Here is a 23,751-nt window from a genome sequence, read left to right on the forward strand (position 1 = left end):
AAATAGAACTACCAGATGACCCAGCAATTCCACTCCTGGGCATATACCCTAAGAAAACCATAATTCGAAAAGAGTCATGGGGCTTCCCTGGTGGCACAGTGGTTGAGAGTCCACCTGCCGATGCAGGTTACATGGGTTCGTGTCCCGGTTTGGGAAGACCCAACATGCCGCGGAGTGGCTGGGCCCGTGAGCCATGGCCGCTGAGCCTGCGCGTCCGGAGCCTGTGCTCCGCAACGGGAGAGGCCGCAGCAGTGAGGGCCCGCGTACCGCAAAAAAACACCAAAAAAGAAAAGTCATGTACCAAAATGTTCATTGCAGCTCTATTTACAATAGCTTGGAGATAGAAACAAACGTTAGAAAATAAAAATAAAATAAATAGTAACAAATGTAGATAACCCACGAGCTTCACTACACTGGGGTAGTCCAGGAGAGATTCCAGGCAAATGCAGAAGGTATTCTGCAACATCTAAGCTCATCTTAGACACACAACCAGTGTTTCCAACAGAGAAGGTACCTCAAAGATGGTTAGAGTCCCACAAGGGACTCATTGCTACTTAAATGTCTGCCCCATAGGAAGAGGCACTGATAAAACTGTAAGATAATAAAAGTGGCAACTCAAAGGCCTATCTCTGTTCTTTTTGTCCTATTTTGGCGGGAAGTAGGTGGAGAAGATTGAGATTTTTGAAACATGGCTTTTGAGTCAAAGAAGTAAAATTATGTTCTCTTCACTGTAATAAAAAGTGCACAGCAACATTCCAAGGGGAAAAGGGGCAAAGGAAACTAGATAATCAATACGCACAGAAACGCAACTAATCAATACATAAGAAAACATTAAAGTCAACGAAGTGCAAAGATATTTTCCATTTAATAAGCATTACTGAGGAATTTCTATATACTCTATCCGTACTTTTTCTGTTATCTCCCCCACTTAAAAAATGTACAAACCAAAACTTTTTCTCTTCTTCAATAAAATGCCTCATGTCTCCTGTCCTTTTTCTACTGGGTTATTTGCCTGTCCTTACCACTCTGTACATGCTATTCATATATTCATGATTCTAATCCTTTGTTGGGTATCTGCTGAAAATTTCTCTAAGGTGTCTTTAATGAGACAGGGTCAATTTGAATAAAGCCACACTCTGCCATTATTTTCCCTTATAAGTGTGTTTGGTTTCTTAAAGAATTCCTTGTTTCAAAATTGGAAAGTACTTACATATATTATTATCCCAAACAATTTAGTTTATGTAATTTTTCTTATATTTTTGATTTTTAAAATTGAGGTATAACTGACATAATATTCTATTAGCTTCAGGTGTACAAAATAATGATTTGATAGTTGTATACACTGCAAAGGGATCAACACAATGAATATATTTAACATTTATCACCATATGTTGTTACAAAACTTTTTTTTTCTTTTGAGGAGGATTTTTAAGATCTAGTCTCTTAGCAACTTCCAAATATGCAATACAGTATTATTAACTATAGCCATCAAGGAGTACCTTACATCCCCATGACTTTTTTTTTTTTTTCCCATGACTTATTTTATAGCTGGAAGTTTCTACCTTTTGACCCCCTTCACACATTTGCTCACTTCCCATCCACCTCTGGCAACCACTAATTTGTTCTCTGAACCTATGAGCTTGTGTGTGTTTAATTCCACATATCAGTGAGATTACATATTTGTCTGTCTTATTTCACTTAGCATAAAGGCCTCAATGTTCATCCATGCTGTCTATGCAAATGACAAGATTTATTTTTTAGTGATCAAGACTGAATAATATTTCATTGTTTGTATGTATATATATTGTATATATATTTCCCAGATATATGTGTATACATTTCCCACATCTTTTTTATCCATACATCCACTGATGCACACTTTGGTTGTCCCAAACCTTGGCTATTATAAATGATGCTGCAAAGAATACTTAACTTCAAATTAGAGTTTTCATTTTCTTTGGAAAAAAACCCAGAGGAAAAATTGGTGGATTATATAGCAAGTCTATTTTTAATTTCTGGATACACCTCCATAATGTATTTACATTCCCACCAACAGTGCACACGGATTCCCCTGTGCCCATATCCTTATCCACACTTATCTTTATCTTCTTGATAGGCATACTAAGGATGTCAGATGATAGCTCATTATAGTTTTGATTTGCACTTCCTAATAATTTGTGACGTTAAGCAACTTTTCATGTACCTGTTGGCCATCTGTGTTTTTTGAGTTAAAAAAAACAAAAAAAAGGTCTATTCAATCTTCTACCCCATTTTTAACTGAATTGCTTGGTCTTGACTATTGAGTTTTATGTACATATATTTTTTATCTAACTTTACATATCCTGCATATTAACTCCTTAATATATGATTTACAAATATTTTCTCCCATTCAGTAAATTACAATTTTTTCATGATTTCCTTTGCTATGCAAAAAAGCTGTTTAGTTGGACATAGTCCTACTTGTTTATTTTTGTTCTTGCCGCCTTTGCTGTGGCAACAAATCCAAAAAATTACTGGGAAGACCAATGTTAAGGAGCTTACCACCCATGCTTTCTTTTAGAACTTTTATGGTTTCAGGTCTTACATTCAATGGATTCTTTAATCCATTCTGGGTTAATTTTTGTGTATGGTCTAAGACATAAGTCCCCTTTTTTTCTTTTACATGTGGTTGTCCAGGTTTCTCAAGACAATTCATGCAAGACTGTCCTTTTCCCATTGTATATTCTTGGCTCTTTTCTTATAAAATAATTTAGCCATGTATGCGTGAGTTTTTTGGGGGCTCTCTGTTCAGTTTCACTGAGCTACGTGTCTGTTTTTATGACAATAACACTGATTACTATAGCTTTGTAGTACAGTTTGAAATCAGGGAGCAAGATGCCTCCAGTTTGTTTTTCCTTTATAAGTTTGCTTTGATTATTCAGGGTCTTCTGTGGTTACATCAAAAAAAACTAAGGTTATTTGTTCTATTTCTGTAAAAAAATGCCATTGGTATTTTCATACCAATTTTAATGAATCTGTAGACTGTTGTGGGCAGTACAGACATTTTAGTATATTAATTCTTCCAATCCATGAACATGAAATTTATTTCTTTCCATTTAGCTGTGTCTTCTTCAGTTTCCTTCATCAATATCTTATAGTTTTCAGCATACAGGTTTTTCACTTCCTAGATTAATTCTATTCCTAGGTATTTTATTCTTTTTTTTTTTTTCCTTTTTGCAGTACACGAGCCTCTCACTGTTGTGGCCTCTCCCTTTGCAGAGCACAGGCTGCGGACACGCAGGCTCAGCAGCCATGGCTCTCGGGCCCAGCCACTCCACGGCATGTGGGATCTTCCTGGACCAGGATACGAACCCATGTCCCCTGCAGCGGCAGGCAGACTCTAACCACTGCACCACCAGGGAAGCCCTATTTTATTCTTTTTGATACAATTTTAAGTGGAAATGTTTTCCTAATAGCTCTTGCTGAGGAGAAATGCAGCTCATTTTTGTAAACTGGTTTTGTATCTAGGAACCTTACTGAATTTGTCCATTAGTTCTAAGAGTTTTTTTGGTAGGGTCTTTAGGGGATTCTGTACAGTATCATATAATGCCACTTGCAAATAGTGACAGATTTTACTTCTCTTTCTTGCCCAATAGCTCTGGCTATGACTTGCAATACTGTGTTGAATAAAAGTGATGAGAATGAGCATCCCTGTCTTGTTCCTGTTTTAGAGGAAAAGCTTTCAATACATCATCTTTCAGTATGTTAGTTGCAGAATTTTCATACATTGACTTTTTTTTATGTGGTACATTTTCTCTACACTCACTTTGTTGAGTTTTCATCATAAATAGATGTTGAATTTTGTCACATGATTTGTCTCCATCTACTGAGGGGATGTTATGATTTTTATCCTTCATAGTGTTAATGAAGTGTATCATTGATTGATATGAGAGGCTGAATCACCCATGCACCCCTGGAATAAATCCCACTTGACCATAGTATATTATTCTTTTAATGTATTGTTAGACTCAGTTTGCTAATAGTTTGTTAAAGATTTTTTATCTATATTTATCATGGATACTGGAGTGTAATTTTCTTTTTCTTGTGGTATCCCTGTCAGGTTTGGTAACAAGGTAATGCTGGCATCATACAAGTAGTTAAGAAGTGTTCCATCCTTTTCAACTTTTTTGCAGAGTTTGAAAAAGAGGTATTAATTATTAAATCTTCTTTGACTGTTTGGTAGAACTGACCAATGAAACTGTTTGATCCTGGACTTTTGTTTCCTGGGATATCTTTGATTATTCAATCTTTCTACTAGTTATTGGTATGTTCAGTTTTCTATTTCCTCATGATCCAGTCCTGCTTGCTGGTATGTTTCTAGGAATTTATCCATTTCCTCTACAATTTGCTAGTGTATAACTGTTTATACTAGTGTGGACTAAGAATGCCGCCAGCCATTGCACTAAACAAAGGATGCTGCAGCCATCAAGACATCAAACACTCCAATTGCCCCCAACTGTGCACCCTGAGGGGACTCAAGATAGGAGACAACAGGATAGTGACCCTACATAGCTAAGGTGTGTATCAAAGGAATGATTTCCGTCAGCCCAGACTCCTGCACCTCCCCATAGACAGAAAAGTGCTAAATTTATTCACTTGAGATGTCTGGTTTTCTTTAAATAACAGTAAGCTTCTGATGTTCCAACTACCTGGTTTTTGTTGCAAAAACTCCTATACATCCTGGCTCCTCCTTTACCTCTCTGGAGCAGTCCCCCAGAGCTATCTGAGAGGGTGTCTCCCAGGCTACAGTACTCAGAAAGTCTGCCAAATAAAACGTAATTCTCAACTTTTAGGTTGTGCATTTTTGTTTTCAGTTGACAGTACACTCTTACAATCTTTTTTATTTCTGTGGTGTCAGTTATAATGTCTCTTATTTCTGATTTTATTTATTTAAGCCCTGTCCTTTTCTTGATGAGTCTAGCTAAACGTTCATCAATTTATCTTTTAAAAGAAAAAAAGTCTCTTAATTTCATTCATCTCTTCTATTGTCTTGAGTCTTTGTTACATTTATTTCCATCCCGATCTTTGTTATTCCTTTCCTTATAGTAACTTTGTGCTTCACTTATTCTTCTTTTTCTATTTTCTTGGTGTGTAAAGTTAGACTGTTTATGGAGTTAGGCATTTTATCACTAGCAACCTACCTCTTACAACTGCTTTTCCTGCATTCCATAAATCTGTTATGTTGTATTCTCATTTTCTCGAGGTTGTTTTTCTTTAAATTTCTCTTTTGATTTCCTTATTGACCCATGGTCGGTTCACTACATGTTGTTTGATCTCACACATTTGTAAACTTTCTAGTTTTGTTTCAAAATTGATCTCTAGTTTTATACCTGATGCTCAATACACTGAAATCTTCCTTTATTTATTAAGAATTGTTTTGTGGCCTAAAACATTTCTTCTCCAGAATGTTCCATGTGCACTTCAGAAAAATGTGTGATTCTGTTGGATTCCTTTTTCTTTTTTTTGATGGAATGGTCTGTATATATCTGATAAATCTATGTGATCTCACATGTTCTTTAAGGCTGACATTTTCTTACTGATTTTCTGTCCGGATGATCTATACGGTTGAACTTTGCAAATGGTATTATTAGATTCCTTTGTCATTATTTTTTGTGTTATCTACCACAGGGTGTTGCTTTGTAGTTACCATGAGGTTTACATGAGGTAACAAATTATACCACTGCATATTAAGTTGATAACAACTTACGTCTGAAAGCATTCTAAAGCTCTAAATTTTTATCTTCCCACACACACTTTTCAAGTTTTTGATGTCATGTTTTATATCTTTTATCTTGTGTATCCCCTAATACCAATTATTATCCACTAATACCAAAGTAGTATTTTTACTACGTTTGTCTTTTAACCTTCATACTAGCTTTACAAGATTAATCCACTGTCTTTCCTATATAATTACCTTTATCAGTGACTTATATTTTCATATATATTCCTGTTAATTAGTGTCCTTTCTTTTCAGCTTAAGGAAATCCCTTTTACATTTCTTATAAGACTGGTTTATTGGTAATGACCTCCTCTAGAATTGCTTGTATGGAAAATTCTCTCTCCTTTACTTCTGAATGGTAACTTTACTGCGTATTCTTTTTTTCTTTCAGCATTTTGATAATATTGTGCAACTTCTTTCTGGGTGGCAAAGTTTGGCTGAAACATCTAATGATAATCTTCTGAGTATTGCCTTATATGTAACAGGTTGCTTTTTCTCTTGCTGCCTGAAGTCTCTGTCTTTAACTTTTGACATTTTAATTATACTGTGTCTTGCTGTGGGTTCCTCTGAGTACATCTTATTTGGAACTTGGAGCTGGATGTGCTTCCTTCCCCACTTTAAGGAACTTTTCAATCATTCTTTTTCAAATAAGTGTTCTGCCTGTTTCTCTCTCTTTTCTCCTTCTGGGTTCCCTATAATATGCATATCAGTCCACCTGATGTTGTCTCACACATTCCTAAAGCTGCCTTCACTTTTTAGATTTTTTTTCTCCTTTTGCTGCTCTGCTTGGGTGAATTCCATCGCCCTTGCTTTAAGTTCACGGATCCTTTCTTCTACTTCATCTAGTCTGCTGTTGAACCCACTAGCATATTTTTCAGTGTTTTTCAATTTACTAGTTCTGTGACTTTGATTTTTTACTTTCTTATATTTTCTATCTTTGTTGAACTTCTCATTGTGTTCATGCATTCTTCTCCTAGCTCAGTGGGCATCTTTATGATTATTACTTTGAACTCTTTATCAAGAAAATTACCTATCTCCACTTCATTATGTTTTTCTCCAAGGTTTTATTTTGTTGTTCCATGTACAGCATATTTCCCCTCTTCCTCATCTTGCTTGACTTTCTGTGTTTGCTTTTATACACTCCATGATATAGCCACCTCTCCCAGTCTTGGAGGAGTGGCCTCATTTAGGAGATGAATCTTATCCTTCAACCTTGCAGCTCTTGCTTGTCTCTCAAATGTTGGTGATTGCTTGTGCAAGCAGCTCATTTTATTTTTAATATCTCCCAGTTGTTGAGTGTGTTCCAGGACCTGTTAGTGTCCCAAAGAGGTCAGGGGAGACTTCAGCACAACCAGGTTCAGGCTGATTGGAAGCCTGACCCTGAAAGGCAGCAGCTTTGAAAGAATGCAAATATGTACAGTCCCATACAACTGTAAGCTAAGCTCTGCTGGCCACCAGACCAGGCCATCTGCGGGTGACCCTTTGGTGACAGCTGTAAAATTCACGCCTCCATAAGAATGGATCAGCACCTTCTTGTAGATTATGGTAAGCTGTAGTGAGGCAATGGGAGAGTACAAAGATCTCAGCCTTCAGCCTGTTTTCCTAGAGAGCGAGTCCACAGGCTTCTGGATGTGTGCAAAACCCAAAGACTGACCCTCACACCAACGTTCCTAGACAAGCAAACAGGCTTCTTCCACAGAAGGAGGGGGTGTTTTCAGTTTGCTATCTATGCAGTGCCCTGGGTGTGATAACCAGCTGTGTCTCTGACTCTTATGAGACCCAGGTACACAAACCTCCCTGGTCAACAGGCCAGACATTCATTGGAGGGCGGGGGGGGGATTCCATGGGCAGCAGCCACAAAAGCAGGGCACCAGACACGTGTTAAGAGCTCCGCTACAAGAGAGTCTAGCACTCTGCATCAGAGGGGGAGCTCAAAGATAGCACCTGCTTTCCTAGGTCTCTGGAAGGCTTACAGTTAGCCCTTTGATTTGTGTTTAATTTAGAAGCGTGCCCCTCAGTCCACAGCCATGAAAATAAGCTCATCAGCCTCTTTCACAGAAAGTCCTAGCTCCCTGTTCCACTGCCTCCTGCTGTGCTCTGGGACGGTAGCTGTTTAAGAACTTTCCTCCATTGGATACGGTCTTCTGGTACCCACTGACCACCACTGGCCCCCAGAACCAAGCAATGTAGAGGTGTCCCCTGGCAGCAGACACAACAACTGGGGCACCAGATAAGGTACGTTATGGAAGATAGCAGCAACCTGAAGCAAAGCAGAGGGAGAGTGCAAAGATCCTGTCCTCCAGCCTCTGTTCCCTGACAGCAACTCCACAGGCCTTTAGAAGTGTGCCACACTAGAAGCCTTCCCCTCAAGCTAAAGCTCCTGGACAAGCAAACAGTCCTCTTTCTCAGAAAGACTAAGGCTGAGTTTAAGTCTGTTGTCTGTGCAGTGCCTTGCGAGTGGCAGGTTGCCAAGAACTGTCTCTCCAATTGTTATAGTCCTGAGGTACCCAGGAACCCAAGACTGCTGGCCTGCAGGGCCAGGTGATCACAGGGCATCCCCTGATCTGCAGCTGCGAAACCAGAGAACCAAACATGTATAAAAGCTCCCCTCAGGGACGTACTGGAGTGGAGCAGAGGGAAAGCATGAAAATGTCTCCCACTGGCTTTAGCAACATTTAACAAGATTTAGTGAAAGTGCAGAAATGGCACCCTCCCTAGAAGAAAAACGTCTAGAGGGAAAAATAAGGCACCCATTGGCTTTAGAGTGAGAGTACAGAAACGGCGCCTGGACCTCCATCCTTGGAGAGTATCTCAACCAGCCCCTTCTTCTCAGGCCCATGTTCTGAGATTAGCAAATCAATCTCTTTCACATAAAGTCTGCATGCTTTTCAAACAGCTGCATCTGCACTGGGCCCCAGGGAGAGTAAGTCTGTGCAGCTTCCCTTTAAGAAGCATTTCTCAGTCAACTACAGCCCTCTGGGTCACACGGGTGCAATTCCCCTGTTGTTTTTCAAAGCCAGATGTTTTGGGTGCTTCTTTCAGGTGCAGGACTTAAAAATGTTGGGGTGCCTGATGTGGGGTTCAGACCCTTCGCTCCAGGTTTTTTTGTTCTCTTTTAATTGTGGGTTGCTATCCTGAGGGTGAGGTCTGTGACTCAACTTCTCCAACCCACCTTGATTTGACAGTGATGTTATACTCCCAAGGTGATCCAACTGTTTAGAAAATGAGTTTTTCAAGAAACAGTTTTTGAACATATTTTTTAAACCAAAATACACCTATTTTTTATTATTCACAAGAACTACTGATCTCCACAAGGATAAAACCACATCAAAAAGAGGCTACTCCTTAGTCAAGTCTCCAATGTATCACTTTTGCAAACAAATGCAGTAACTCTTACTTGCCATATCCTCCTCCTTCAAAAACATATCTAAATAAATAAATAACTTGATTCCTGTTTCTCAAAGTCTAGTCCCTGGACCAGCAGCTCTGGCCATCAACTGGAAACTTGATAAAATGCAAGTCTTTCTTAACCATCTTCCCCATCTCCACTTAAAATCTACTGTAAAGTGTCTTTTATATCTACTGACTCAGAATCTGCAATTTGACAAGATCTCAGGGTGATATGTATGAGTCTGAGAAGGACTGACTTAGCCCACTATGCTAGTCAATTTCTTTCTTCCCTAATCCTTTCATGGCTGGCTGCTGCTGTCACTTCAGTAAGTCAAGCTAACCTATTCTGCTGCTTTTCCTACCCAAATTTCACTCCTTTCTCCTTTTTCTTTTCTCCCCTTTTTTCTTTTTCTGCCAATTCTTACTTGATTTCCATCATGTGACTATACTATTAGAGACTTTGATATCCAATGCAAGCATTCTTTTCTGAGGCCAGCAATGCATCAACACTGACTGCTGCCATCTTTGCATTCAGATGGCTCTAGGTCATTTTCACTGATACTCTGGGGTTCCTATTTCTCACAATATCAGAAGATGCCAGGCTCCTAAATGAGACATGCATGTACCACTTGAAGAAACAGTAACTAAAGTTGTTCCAGCTTTGTTCTTAGAACCGTTACTGACAAAATATAGTAAAATTTATGATACAGAATAGTTTTTTAATAATAGATGAAAATGCACAAAGTTTATCAGTGATAATTCACACAAGTGCTTCACAAAATCAAGAATTTTGACATTTAAATTAGAACTATTGTAAAAATTTCCCACATCTGTTCTTCAAAAGATTCTATGCCTTTTCCATTCTTTGCTTTTAAAAAGCTAGCAAGGTCTCCATGTTGACAATGCTTCCATAATCCCAGAAGAGTGCTACTTGAAATAACACAGGTTAGAACAAACTCTTCCATGAGTCAATTTCTTTGGAAGATGGAAAAAGAAACAATGCCTAGCATATAGTAGATGCTCAGTAAATACTTCCTGAGAAACAGTACTGTTTTTCATGTAACTCAAAATTTCAATCAAAATGGTTAACACTTTTATTTCTAACATTCCTTTCATGTATAGAATTCCTGAACTTGAATACAGAAACCACTCCCTCCCAACTGGGGGGCATCTAAAATGCTGATCTGGAAACACTAAGGCTGACTGATTCTCAGGATACATCTCAGAAAGCACTGTAATATACTATATAGCATATCATAAAACTAAGCCATACTATCAACAGCAGTGCCAAGAAATTTAATTCTTCCCTTCAATTTTGTAATAAAATATAATTTTACGTGTGAAACTATATCAAAATTATATTTTTAAAGTTTATTAAGAAGTTACACATATTTTGCCCTACTATATATGGTCTCACTCCCTTAATACTCACGAGATCAGCATATTTCTTACACAGTGCTGCCAGCTTCTCCTCTGGAGTTGAAAGAGTGTTTAAGGCTTGCATCAATAATACTACTTCTTTTCCTAATGATTTATAAAAGAAAAAAGGTAGCAGAAGGATGACTTAAATTCAACATAAAACTAATGTTTACAATTTAAGGCTATAATTAGACATAGAAATTCACCTACTAAATTAAAGAAGCTATTTTCAAATCAGTTTATTAGCCTCACCATCATCCAAATTTCTTCACTTACCAACACTGCTACCTGTTAGCTATTTAACATTTGAACAGTGAGAACACCACTTTAAAGAGTTTTGGTTTTTTGGGTTTTTTTTTTTTTTTTTTTTTTTTTTTTTACCCCTGCATCGGCAGGCGGACTCTCAACCACTGTGCCACCAGGGAAGCCCTAAAGAGTTTTAAATGAGTAATTTAATAGTTTTTGCAGGGAGAAGCAGGTGATCAAGACAGGTGAAGGCAAACGGGCTTTAAAGTAAGAAATAACGTTCTATTGCTTACCCTGGTGGTAGAAAACTTTTTATTTCCTAAAATGTTCACTCTTGTATGTAGACTATTTCATCTAAAAAGCTGAAGAAAACTTTGATTTGATATCAAACTTATATTTGATATACTTTACATGCTGCTATAAGGGTGGGAGAGAGGAGGAACAGGCCACTTTCAAAAAGAATACTTTCCTATCCACATAAAATTTTAGTACTGAAAATTTTTTACCTTCAGTTCAAGATGAAATAAAAAAGAGGAAATATAATGATTGAATATTTAGACATAACAGTAATGTGCACTTCAGTATATGAAGATTTTAAACTCTAACCATTTTAAGCTATTTAAATGATTTTAACCTGAAGCTACATTTTATGCATAGCGGTGGGGTTAATGATTCTGAAGGTATTAGTCTTGTACGGAAGGAATTATAAACACTTCTCATATTCATATAAATTTTAAAGTCTTTAGAAGGTAGCAGAAAGTAGATTAAGAAAGAGAATTTCAAGTTACAATCCTATGCACAAATCACTGAAACCAAACACGGTAAATATTAGGTACAATAGGAATGAAAAATTGAGGGGCAACCAATAAGGTGAAATAGGGTTTCAGGTTTCATTCATAAAATTTAATATATCACATTCTTAGTCTGAACTGTCAAACTAACTAAGCAGAGGGATAAAACATATCCTAGAAGCAATCTTATTAAGCTACTTTTCTAAACTGCAAAAAAATATCATTTCCAAATTTTAGTGAATATTCTTTAAAAAGCTAGGCAAATATAACAGTTTTCATAGTAATTATTAGTCAGACTACTTTAAATGATCAAACAACAAAGCAAATCAAATACTACTTCTGCCAAACTGGCCACAAACTCTTTCTGGAAAACAAGTCTTAATGAGAGAGAAAGAAGCAAGGTACCCATAACTAAGCTTTCCACTCTGCTACTTGCACCTCCTGCACATAATTGCAGGAGACAGGCATACTGACCTGACCAAAGAAACTAGATGTGTATTAGCTAAACATCTACCTCAAAAATGGTCATGCTCAATAATTACCTGTGCTGCAGAAAATATAAGTTAAACAAGCAGCATGTGCAAATGTCCAAACCCTAAGCAGAGATTATTACCTAAGGTATTTCCTTTGTTTCTGCGGCATTCTGAATCTTGCTGACCATCAGAGGGATCTGCTCCAGCTTCTGGCCCTGAAGGTTCCTCTCTTGACTCTTGTGTGCAGTACACTGGGCTCAGCAAATCCCTGCTCTGTGTTATAAAGTTATTGCTTTCATCCTCTTCCAGTGAATGCTTGTTAGTTGGGCTACTGTAATTTGAGTCACGACGTTGAGGAATATCATTTGATTGAGAGTTATGCAACATATCTGCGTTTACTCCTAGTCTGTAAATTCTAGATTCTTCAACTGTGCCAATCACAAGCTACAGAAAAAGAGCAGAAAAAATATGGAGAAAGGAATTAAATCAAATGTAATCAAGGGAGGAAAACAATGCAGTATATAAAAGCTCAGTGTTCACCCCATTCTGCTCATTTTTTTAACAGTGAAATCAACTGTTTTCCTTTTCTTTTGTCCTTGCCACACAGCTTGTGGGATCTTAGTTCCCTGACTAGGGATCAAACCGGGGCCCCCTGCAGCAGAAGCGTGGAGTACTAACCACTGGACCACCAGAGAATTCCCCACTTTGCTCATGCTTAAATGTAGTTTTCACTTTTTGTACGTGGTACAATCAACAGGCATGTCACTATTAGACAGTTTAATTTTTTCCCTTTCATACTGGTTCATAAAACAGCAGTGCTTCTTAGAATCAAAGGAGGAAAAGGGAGGGGAAGAGACTACTGTAATAGTGGAACAGGGAAAAAATCCAAGGTTATGTCCCTCCGACAAATAATATGCTGGCAGCATCTATCAGAATCAACCTCTGCAGAACTCTGGAATCTGCTAAAAGCTTGCAAAAGATAATTCAAATTTACAGCCCAAATTTACAGCTTAGTGAATTAAAAAAAATTAGGAGAGCACGATAGGATTTTAAACTTCTTGTCTACCATCATGCATACTCTAGGTCAACAAAGACCATAAGGAGAGCAGCCCACACTCTCAGCGAAGGCTACTGGTGCCAAAGGGAACAATACAAACATTATTTTCAAAGGACTGGGTCTCATTCATTCTTTCGGGCAGCTCCCTGAGAAATCTGTACAGGAGTTTGCCTTTGTTTCGTCCTTGGAAGAGCTGTCTCAGGACTAGGGCAGCTTCCAGGAAAGCTTTAGATACAAGTATGAAAGAACTGACTTCAGCAGCCTGGGGTATGGGGCAAAAACTGGGAAAAAGCAATAAACATAAATATCTGAGTAGAGAGAGACTGAGAAAGGAGATGACATAGGCATATGAAAGCTCCCACATTAGACTAATCTTATTATCTCTGCCTGGCCTTCAGTCTGGCCTTCCAGCAGAATTAAAGGCTAAGGTAAAGTTGTAAACACCCTGGCTAAGTATTCTAAGCTGATCAAAAGTAAAAGAGAAAACATGTCTTGCGTATTGAGGTGAAACTAATCTTTCTTCACATCCACTGATTTCTCCCTGGGTACTCTGTGTGTACCCTGACTTTAGCCACCGTATGCAGAAAGGTGGCTAGGATTGTGACCAAATTCTCCCCAGTCTATGGAGCCTCCCTATGGTGACCTTTGCAGGTCAAAGAGATGGGCATAATGGATCTCTGCAAGACTTATAAAAATCCCCTCACTCCTCTAGTACCTGGCCTTTGTGGTCCAAAGGACTGTCATGAGTAGGTGACGACTGATTGGACAAAAGCTGAAATTAAATCTACTGGAAATACAGCCTTTGTTAACAAACCTAACAACATTAATCTTCCCACGTGTTTAAAAATTGTCTCTGGAGTCTTCATCATAAAAATAGGTGTCCTAGTGTGGCTCTCCCAAATTGCTGCAAGCCTCTTGAATTTAAGGGTGTTGAATCTGCCTTCCAGCCAGAGAGCTCAGGTGACAATTTGACTGCCATTCAAATAGAAATAGCAGGAATGTCCCAGCTACTGCATTTCCTATGCAAAACACTTAACGGTCATCACTGAATGTCTCCCACACCGTCATTTCTCTAGCCATAGATAAGTCATTCCAGGGGTAGACAAATGCCATCCAGCTGGTATCAGAGCCAGATGGTGGGACTGTGTGGCCTTCGGCAGGCCTTTTAAAAAGAAGGATGTGATTCAGTTTTTCACCTGGAAACGCTAAGGTTAGTAACTGGCTAGGGAGACATGATGTAAAGCACTTTAAATCTGTGCCCACTTGGAAATACTAATGTAAGTCCCATTTGAGGACTTACATAATCAGAATCAACCCTTTCTTGCCAGAGGTACCAAGTATGCCCTTTCTCACATGGAAGCCAGGAATTAACTTGCATCTCTCTAGAAAACACTGTTTCCCACATTAAGGAGAGGGCATAACAGATCATCAACTGTTTCAGGAAACATAGTAGTCATGCAGCCTTTGGACAACTGCAAAGTCATCTCCAAAATGAGGCTACTTTTGGTTCCTTGGAGAAACTCACCAGAGGGGCAACTGACTTCTGGCTTAGGGTCACACTGCAGGTAGTTATCTTCTCAACCGGAGCCATTCACTAATGAAAGGTAGTAGGAAATCTCTCCACAACTTCAGCTGAAACGATCAGTGGACTGCATTCAAGTGCGTCTCGAACTGTCTGGCCACAGTTATCAGTTATGGCAAAATTGCCCTAGACTTTTTTCTTATGGGCCATTCATGAATATATCCTGCTGCAACTGAATCGGTGACTCAGGCTAAGTGGGAAGGTCAACACATAGCCTTAAGGAAGCCAGATGGTAGACTCTGATGATCTATGAAACTTGTTCATTTGTTTATGTCTGGGACTCTGAAGTCAATCCTAAATTTTGGGCTCTTCCTTAGGCTTGGAGTCCTGTTCCTAGTATTCTATAAGATAAACTGAACAGATCTGGTCCTAGCCTATTTTGACCAAATTTAACAGTGTGGCCAATGAACTTGCATACTCAAGGAAAAACTCAGTAGAAGCCATGACAGTGTTTCTGCTTCTCTTGTGAACAGAGGTAGTGACTGTCTTTGTTTCAAACTATCTTTTCAAGGATGCTCATACAGCAAAGAGCCTTGGAAAAAAAAATAGTAATGATGTCTACCTCATCAGCAATGGGCAGGTTTACTTATTGCCTATATGTTTCCAATTGCTGTTGTAATAAAATACCACTCATTTATTTACCTTACATTCCTTCTGGAGGCTCCCTGAGAGAAAAGAGCTTTGCCTTTTCTGACTTCTAGGGGCTGACTGTATTCCGCAGATCATGATCCTTTCCTCCATATTCAAAGCTAATAAAGGCAAGGCAAGTCATGCAAAATGCCATCTCTCTGGATCTGACCTTTATCTTCCTCTTTCTTTTCTAAGTATACTTAAGATTTCATTGTGCATACCATGATAATCCAGGGTAATGCCACAAAGTCCTAATCTATGCAAATCCTTTTAACCAATAAGATAATTCACAGGTCCCTGTTTAAGACATGAACAGCTTTGAGCAGCCACTATTCTGCCTACCACACTGCCCATTATAAAAGATTTAATATCCCTAAACTTAGGATTTCTTTTTTGTAATGTAAATATCATCTAGTTCTCTTTATATAACCCTGTAGGAACAAAAGCTTGGGAATCAGGTGCAAAAGTGGACACTAGTAAATACTACTGTAAAAAAGTATCCTTTGTCTCCAGATTTCTCCCAGTATCCATAAGTTATGGGAAAATTATGAATTTGCAAGTAAATTAAAATCTCTGACCCTTCAGAGTTTCTTGCTGCTATGATTACATATTCAAATTTGGGTATCTGCCAGACATTTTTCAGAAATGTCTTTCAAGATAAACCAACTGACATTATTTGTTTTAATGATAGTATCTTACAGAGTTTAAGTTTAGATAAGGCTATAAATTGCTGGCCCACAACAGGACTTTCATAATAATTTGTGAAGTTTCCTACTACTGTTATAACAAATTACCACAAACCTAAAAATGGATTAAAAATTCACATTTATTATCTTACAGTTCTGGAGGTCAGAAGTCCAAAATGGATCAGCAGGGCTGTGTTACCTCTGGAGGTTGAAGAATTATTCCCATGCCTTTTCCAAGTTTAGAGGCCACCTGCCTGCATTAGCTTATCACCCCCTTCTCCATCTTCAGGGTCTGAAGCATAACATCTTCAGATCTCTCTGTCTCTAATCTCTGTTTCCATCATTACATCTCTTCTGATTCTGACCCTTCTGTTTTCCTATTATAAGAAACCTTGTGATTACACTGAATCCACCAAGATAATCCAGGACAATCTCTTCATCGCAAGATCATACTTAATCAGATAGGATAAACATTCACAGGTTTCAGAGATTAGGACATGAGCATATTTGGTGGGGCATTATTTTATCTACCACACATACATTATCACATTAACATGGTCCACACTTCAATTCTTAAAGAAGAAATTATCTTTTAAACTACTGGCATAACTTCTACGAACTATACCCCACCAAACTGCTCTGCACTATAGGAGCAGGAATTAAAGTATCATCTTAGCAAGCAAATATTAGTTATGGTAGATTAAAGGGCAAACAATGGGGAGAGTGAGGGGCATCTGGGAGATATTTTGGAAATATAACATGGGATTCAAATCAACACTCAAAACAACAAATATTTGTTTGTTTGTTTGTTTGCAGTACGCGGGCCTGTCACTGTTGCGGCCTCTCCCGTTGCGGAGCACAGGCTCCGGACGCACAGGCTCAGCGGCCATGGCTCACGGGCCTAGCCACTCCGCAGCATGTGGGATCTTCCCGGACCAGGGCACAAACTCGTGTCCCCTGCGGCAGGCAGACTCTCAACAACTGCGCCACAGGGAAGCCCAAAACAACAAATATTAATAAAACTTGCTCAGTAGCACAGGGAGACAGCATAGGTCGTTTGGTAAATCTTTTCCATCAAGTCAAAGAACTTACAGAAATTCATTAAAATAAATAAATTTAACTAGGAAGTGGACTGAATTATAAAAATAGAATCCCTAGGTGTGAATGGAACTTAAAGCTTATCTAATACTTGTTCTCTTCTGAAAACTGCACAAATGGAAAAAGTTAAACATAGCTGATACTCAATAATATATTAAATTTGTTTAACACTTTAGGTACGTCAAATACCACTACATTCATTATATTATCTGAAAGTGACTCATAATCACATTAACAGCAAAGAAAAAGGAATTGGAAGGAGGGAAGGAAAAGGAGGCAATAAAGTTTATTTGGGGCATTAGTATAAATCTTATTTTACATAAACAACAACTGACTATGAAGTAAGGTCTGTCATATGCCCTACCAATTAATCATGTATTAATTATAAATGAAAATCACTCTCTAGGAACTATGTCATTTAAACAAGTTTTAATTTTTAAATAAGAGGCATTATTTATCCAGATACCACTACTTTATAAAGGTAAGCTCATACCTGAAGAGGAACATCACTAAAATTGATAATGTATTAATCTGTGACAAAGAGGGCAAGAATATAAAATGGAGAAAAGACTGGTGCTGGGAAAACTGGATAGCTACATGTGAAAGAATGAAATTAGAACATTTTCTAACATCATATACAAAAATAAATTCAAAATGGATTAAAGATCTAAATGTAAGGCTGGAAACCATAAAATTCTTAGAAAAAAATACAGGCAAAATGACAACCTACCTGATGGGAAAAAAAGTTTTGCCAATTATACGACTGACATTTTGGTTAATATCCAAAATATATAAACAGCTCATACAACTCAACATAAAAAAAAACAAACAACCCAGTTAAAAGATGGCCAGAAGACATAAATAGACATTTCCCAAAGACATACAGATGGCCAAGAGGCACATGAAAAGATCCTCAATGTCACTAATTGCCAGGGAAATGCAAATCAAAACCACAATGAGATTATCACCTCATACCTGTCAGAATGGCTATCATCAAAAAGAACAGAAATAGCAAATGTTGGTGAGGGTGTGGAGAAAATTGACCCCCTCTTACACTGTTGGTAAAATGTAAATTGGTGCGGTCACTGTAGAAAATTGTATGGCGGTTTCTCAACAAACTAAAAATAGAACTACCATATGACCCAGCAGTTCCACTCCTGAGTATATATCCGAAAACACTAATTCAAAAATACACATGCAAAAAAAAAAAAAAAACAAAAATACACATGCACCCCAATCTTCATAGCATTATTTACAATTACCAAAATACTAAAGCAACCCAAGTGTCCATCAAGAGATGAATGGATAAAGATGTGCCCCCCACGCCACACATACGCACAAAGGAATACTACTCAGACACAAAAACAAATGAAATTTTGCCTTTTTCAACAACATGGATGAACTTGGAGGACATTATTCTTTGTGAAGTAAGTCAGACAGAAACACAAGTACTGTATGATTATCACTTACATGTGGAATCTAAAAAATAAAACTAGTGAATAAAACGGGCTTCCCTGGTGGCACAGTGTTTGTGAGTCCGCCTGCTGATGCAGGGGACGCGGGTTCGTGCTCCGGTCCGGGAAGATCCCACATGCCGCGGAGCGGCTGGGCCCGTGAACCATGGCCGCTGAACCTGCGCGTCCAGAGCCTGCGCGTCTGGAGCCTGCGCGTCCGGAGCCTGTGCTCCGCAACGGGAGAGGCCACAACAGTGAGAGGCCCGCATACCGAAAAAAAAAAAAACTAGTGAATAAAACAAAAAAAGAAGCAGACTCACAGATCTAGAGAACAAATTAGTGATTACCACTAGGGAGAGGGAAAAGGGGAGGAACAACATAGGGGTAGAGGATTAAGAGGTACAAACTACTTTGTATAAAATAACCTACAAGAATATATTGTGGGGCTTCCCTTGTGGCGCAGTGGTTGGGGGTCCGCCTGCCAATGCAGGGGAAACGGGTTCGTGCCCCGGTCCAGGAAGATCCCACATGCAGCGGAGCGGCTGGGCCCATGAGCTGTGGCCGCTGAGCCTGTGCGTCCGGAGCCTGTGCTACACAACGGGAGAGGCCACAGCAGTGAGAGGCCCGTGTACCGCAAAAAAATAAATAAAAATAAATTTTAAAAAAGGAATATATTGTGCAACACAGGGAATATAGCCAATATTTTGTCATTGTAAATGGAGTATAACCTTGAAAAATCGTGAATCACTATTTGATACACCTGAAACTTACATAATATTGTACATTGACTATACCTATATTTAAAGAAAAAAATTAAAGAAAGAAAATGGTGAGGTAGCAACCTCCCACTTCTACACGAAAGCAATGATTACAGTGACAAAAGTTGTCCAAATCAACTTTTTGGAAACTCTGGGAAACAGTCGAAACCAACAACCAGAGGAATCCTTAACTAGGAAAGAAGCTGCTGCAGTTTACTTAAGGAATATTGTAACTTTTTATTTTACCTGCCTACAACCCCCTAATCCCCACCCTGGAAGGAGCTAGCATATCTGGTGTGGCTTGCTGGTGCCAGAAGGATAAGAAACCTTGTTCTTAAAAGTTCTGATAGTGGGCTTTGATCTATATGGCAGACCCCCAAAGGGAGCTCAAGAATATCCTCCTGTTTTGCCAGCCTCAAAATTTTTTCACGGTTGGTGCAGCTTCTTGGTGTGAAATGTTGAAATAACAGCCACAGCTACGTAGGCTAAGGACAAAATGACAAGGCAAACAGCAGACAGACTGAAAAGCCCCAAAAGAAGGAGGGTGGTAAAGAAGAAACATGGAAGGATAAGGGCTTTGGATGGGCCCCAGGTATACCAGGGAATCTCAAAGCCTACAGGCATGTCCAGGGCAACATACATGCCAGAAAAGACCGCAGAAGACCCTACACTTTTGTATCTTCCTCTGTGCAAGAAGGAAGTACATGCTAAGGCTGGGCTTACCTAAGTGTTAAAGGAGTTGCCTAAACAAAATCAATTTGCAAAGATGTGGAGTTTAGTTTTTGTTATTTTTGTTGCTCCAGGATTTCAAGGAAATCTCTTTTAAATTCCTGGCTGACCTCTAAGCTACCTGGCTGACCTCTAAGCTACCACAGAAGACTTCAGAGACCACGCAGGACAAAGACTACAATCTTTATAAAACAGCTTACCATAGAATTACTAAGCAAACATTTACAACCCATAACAATCAACAACAAACCCTAGGGATGTGGGGAGAATCTGATTCCCAGAGTATAGGGTTCACAATTGCACATTTCTTAACTGTCTTGTCTTAACCAGACTTCAGTCAAGCTTCTCTCTTCGCATAAACCCCTGGATACTGGCTTACCCACCATGATCAAGCACTCAAATGCAGAGCGTGCCCCTAGTAACAACTCATCCCAAGGATCCAAGAATCAGCTGACACTCATCTCCCATCAACCATGCCAATTATGCTGTCTGCTCACTCTCCTTTGCTTGCTCAATTTCCCCTTAAAAAGTTTCTATTAACCTGTTTACCTGTCTCAATAAAAGTCATTCTCTGATTTTAAGACATTTTCAGATTTCTGAAATCAGAGTGTTCTCCGTATTGCAGGAGTGCCTCGGAATAAGGTCTCTTGTTATCTAAATCAGGATTTGTTTTTGTTTGACAGTCACATTATAATACTAAAAACATTCAGTTGCCAACAAAAAAAAAATCACAAGTCATGCAAAGAAGAAATTAACTATAGGCAAGTCATAGGAATAAAAGAAATTAAGAATCAGCCATCAATAAAAGGGTAGAAATTATTTTTTAAATGAACCAAAGAAAAATTCAGGGCTGAAAAGTATAACAACTGAATTTAGCAGGAATAATAATCAGCAAACTAGAATCTAAGTCAATTGAAAATACAATCTGAGAAACAGAAAGGAAAAGGAATAAATAAAAATCAACAGAACTTGAGACTTGTGGGACACTAGCATATACATAATGGAAGTCACAGAAGAGGAAAGAAGGAGGCTGGAAGAATATTCAAAGAAATAAGAAAAAACTTCTCTCATTTGATGAAAACCATTAGTCTACACATCCAATGAGTTAAGTAATGAGTAAACTCTTAAGTATGATAAACTCAAAGACTATCTTTCAAAATGAAGAAGACATTAAAACATTCCCAAATACACAAAAGCTGAGAGAATCCTTTACTAGACCTGCCCTGCAAAAAAAAAAAAAAAAAAACCCACAAAGGAAGTCCTTCTGACAAAAATAAAGTGACATTACAAATTAACTCAAAAGCCATACAAAGAAGTAAAGAACAATAGTAAAAGTAACTACATAGGAGAAATTATCAATTACAGATCCCAACAGAAGAATCATCAATAGGAAAAAATTCTCAACTACCAAAAGGTGCCAAAAGGGAAAAAAATGTACAGTGCATCTCCTACAAGAAATCGACTACTTCAACAACTCAGCCAGTGAGAAATTATCAACATCCTGAACTCTCATTTTTCTGCAACAGATTTTCATTCAAACCTCCCACAACCTGTCCTTTTTGTCTATAAAATAAGATTTCTCTTCTTTGTTGGAATATCGTAAACTGCATTGTTGTTGGTTTTTTTTTTTTAAATCAGAATTGTCCTTGGAGAAAGTAGTGAAAGTGATAATTTTGAATCTCTACAGTACTATGCACTCAGGTTTTTTTCACACTCCTTTACGAACCAGATCTTTCTTTCAGAATACAAGGAGAGAGAAAGGAAAAAAAAGAAAGAAAGAAACATGTGAAGTACTAACACCTTCATACAGAGACACAAGAAAATACCTCACCTCAGAAACAGGTCAAAAAAAGCTAATTCTTGACACTTTGCTCAAATCTAAACTGAGATTTTTGAAGGTCATGAAACATGTTAGAAAAATATTATTTCATACGTTCAAACAGGAATGAACGCTTCAACAAGTTTAAATGAACGGAAAAAGAAAAAAGATTTCCACTGTACCAAGCCCTTTCCCTGCAATTCTCAACTCTAGGGTATGGCTCTGGAAACCGTATATACCTGTATGCAGCCCAGTCGTTGTGGAAAACTTCCTGATTCTACAAACTCAGCCCAGGAGAAGTGGGATTTTTAGAGTCTGAAGCAGATCTAGATTTTCCTGTCACCAGAGGAACAATGAAATGCCCCTGATGTAAGTAAAGTAAGACAAGGGGAACGTTCCAGCATGTCTACCGGAGTGAGAGACCAAAAGTATGGGAGGCGCTAAAGCACAAACCAAAGGAAAGGAAAAGGTGTTCAGTTTTGTTTTGGTTTGTTTTTAAAGGAGTTAGAAAAACAAGTTATTGCACGATGATGCTCCCCAATTAGGTTGGACAGAGGTACTTCGGCGTCACCTCCATATCCTAAGCCCCGAATGTTGCGTTGTCAGTGACGCTAAGAGCCCAGCTCCCGGAACCAAGCAGCCCTACCAGTTCCGCCACCGCCGGCCACCATCCGCGTGGTGGCAGAGAGTAAAGGAGGACTGGGAAACAGAAACGCAGCGCTTCCCCGGCCCCCGCGCCATTATCTAAGTACGCAACAGCCTTGCAGGCACTAACCCCAACGCACCATACAGAGCGACGCATGCAGTCGCCGAAAGCTGAGAAGAGCAAATCCCTGTCCCTAGTAGACCGAAAGTGGCGCCGAACGGAGGGAGCACGAGGACGTAAGGAACTGGGAGAGAGAACATCAAGCTCACAGGACCCCGGAGCACCCGCCGTACATGGTTGTAACACATGGCGCACCCGCGCCTCGCACCCTTTCACCCACAGACAGGACTGCGTTCCCCGCCTCTTCTAATACCCAAGCCGCACACACCCCTCCCCAACCCACAGCAGTCCCCCCCACCCCATTTATTCCGATTCCACCTCATCGCCACACACACAAACGTCCTACTATCGCCACCCTCTGAAGAAAGAGGAATGTTTGTCCCGTAGCTAAAATAACTGAAGAGAGTGAACAGGCAAACCTGTAAAAGGTAATACTCTCCCTCACACTCCACCCCCGCCACCCCGTGGAAACCAGGACTGACCTGCTTCTGGCTGCTCAGTCGACCGCCGCGTCCGGCCTCAATCGTCGCCTTAGCCCCTGCTCCGCCGCCTCTTCCAGGCGCTCTTTATCCTACCTGCGTCGCCAAGAAGTGACGGAAGCACTTAAACCGGCACCTTTGACCCAAAGGACGGAAGCTCGCAAGGCCTATCTACTACCTTCCAAGCCTCAGCAGCCAGTCGACGATCCGGCCCTCTCCACGTGACGGCTGGATGTTTGCCTCCAGAGAATTGAGTGAGGTGGGGGAGGGGAGCATCGGAGGCTGAGCCCGGTCTCAGGGCCAAAGGGCTAACAGAATGCCCCAGTGACTCTGCGCGGAAGAGGATAAAGAGTGTGGAAGGAACTGCAAGTCCTAGCAAACTGTTCCGCCATAGTTTGCAAGCCCAGATTGGGTTTAGGGCGGAACTCCGCGGCGTTCTGAGAAGGGAGGAGTACTTACTGTGCTGCGCCTGCTGCTTAATGGGATTTGTAGTTTTTTAGGGGCGATTTCACGCTAAAGGAAACTACTTTGAAAAGGGAAGAGTTTAGGGTCAGGTGAAAACAGGAGTATCTCCTGTTTTTGTTCTTGTTAGGTTATCCTTATTATGGGCCCTACT

The 23,751-nt window shown here is 39.4% G+C and overlaps 1 protein-coding gene across 3 annotated transcripts in view; it reads right to left on the reverse strand.

The window, feature by feature from the left end:
- The window catches only part of LOC112395075 (gamma-taxilin-like), a 52,425-nt gene extending 29,065 nt beyond the window's left edge, over positions 1 to 23,360 (reverse strand). For 2 of the 3 annotated variants that reach the window (XM_024738136.1, XM_024738135.1), the window contains exons 1-3: positions 23,139 to 23,360; positions 12,218 to 12,521; positions 10,581 to 10,672 (exon numbers count right to left, since the gene is read on the reverse strand). In XM_024738136.1, the coding sequence (XP_024593904.1) occupies positions 10,581 to 10,672; positions 12,218 to 12,464 (339 nt within the window). In that variant the 5' untranslated portion in view covers positions 12,465 to 12,521; positions 23,139 to 23,360. The remainder of the gene's footprint in view (positions 1 to 10,580; positions 10,673 to 12,217; positions 12,522 to 23,138) is intronic. The other variant, XM_024738137.1, reaches the window with a different exon arrangement.
- Positions 23,361 to 23,751: the final 391 nt, after the last annotated feature.

This window comes from Neophocaena asiaeorientalis, unplaced genomic scaffold (genome assembly GCF_003031525.2).
Source record: "Neophocaena asiaeorientalis asiaeorientalis breed wild unplaced genomic scaffold, Neophocaena_asiaeorientalis_V1.1 scaffold772, whole genome shotgun sequence".
Classification (NCBI taxonomy): domain Eukaryota; kingdom Metazoa; phylum Chordata; class Mammalia; order Artiodactyla; family Phocoenidae; genus Neophocaena; species Neophocaena asiaeorientalis.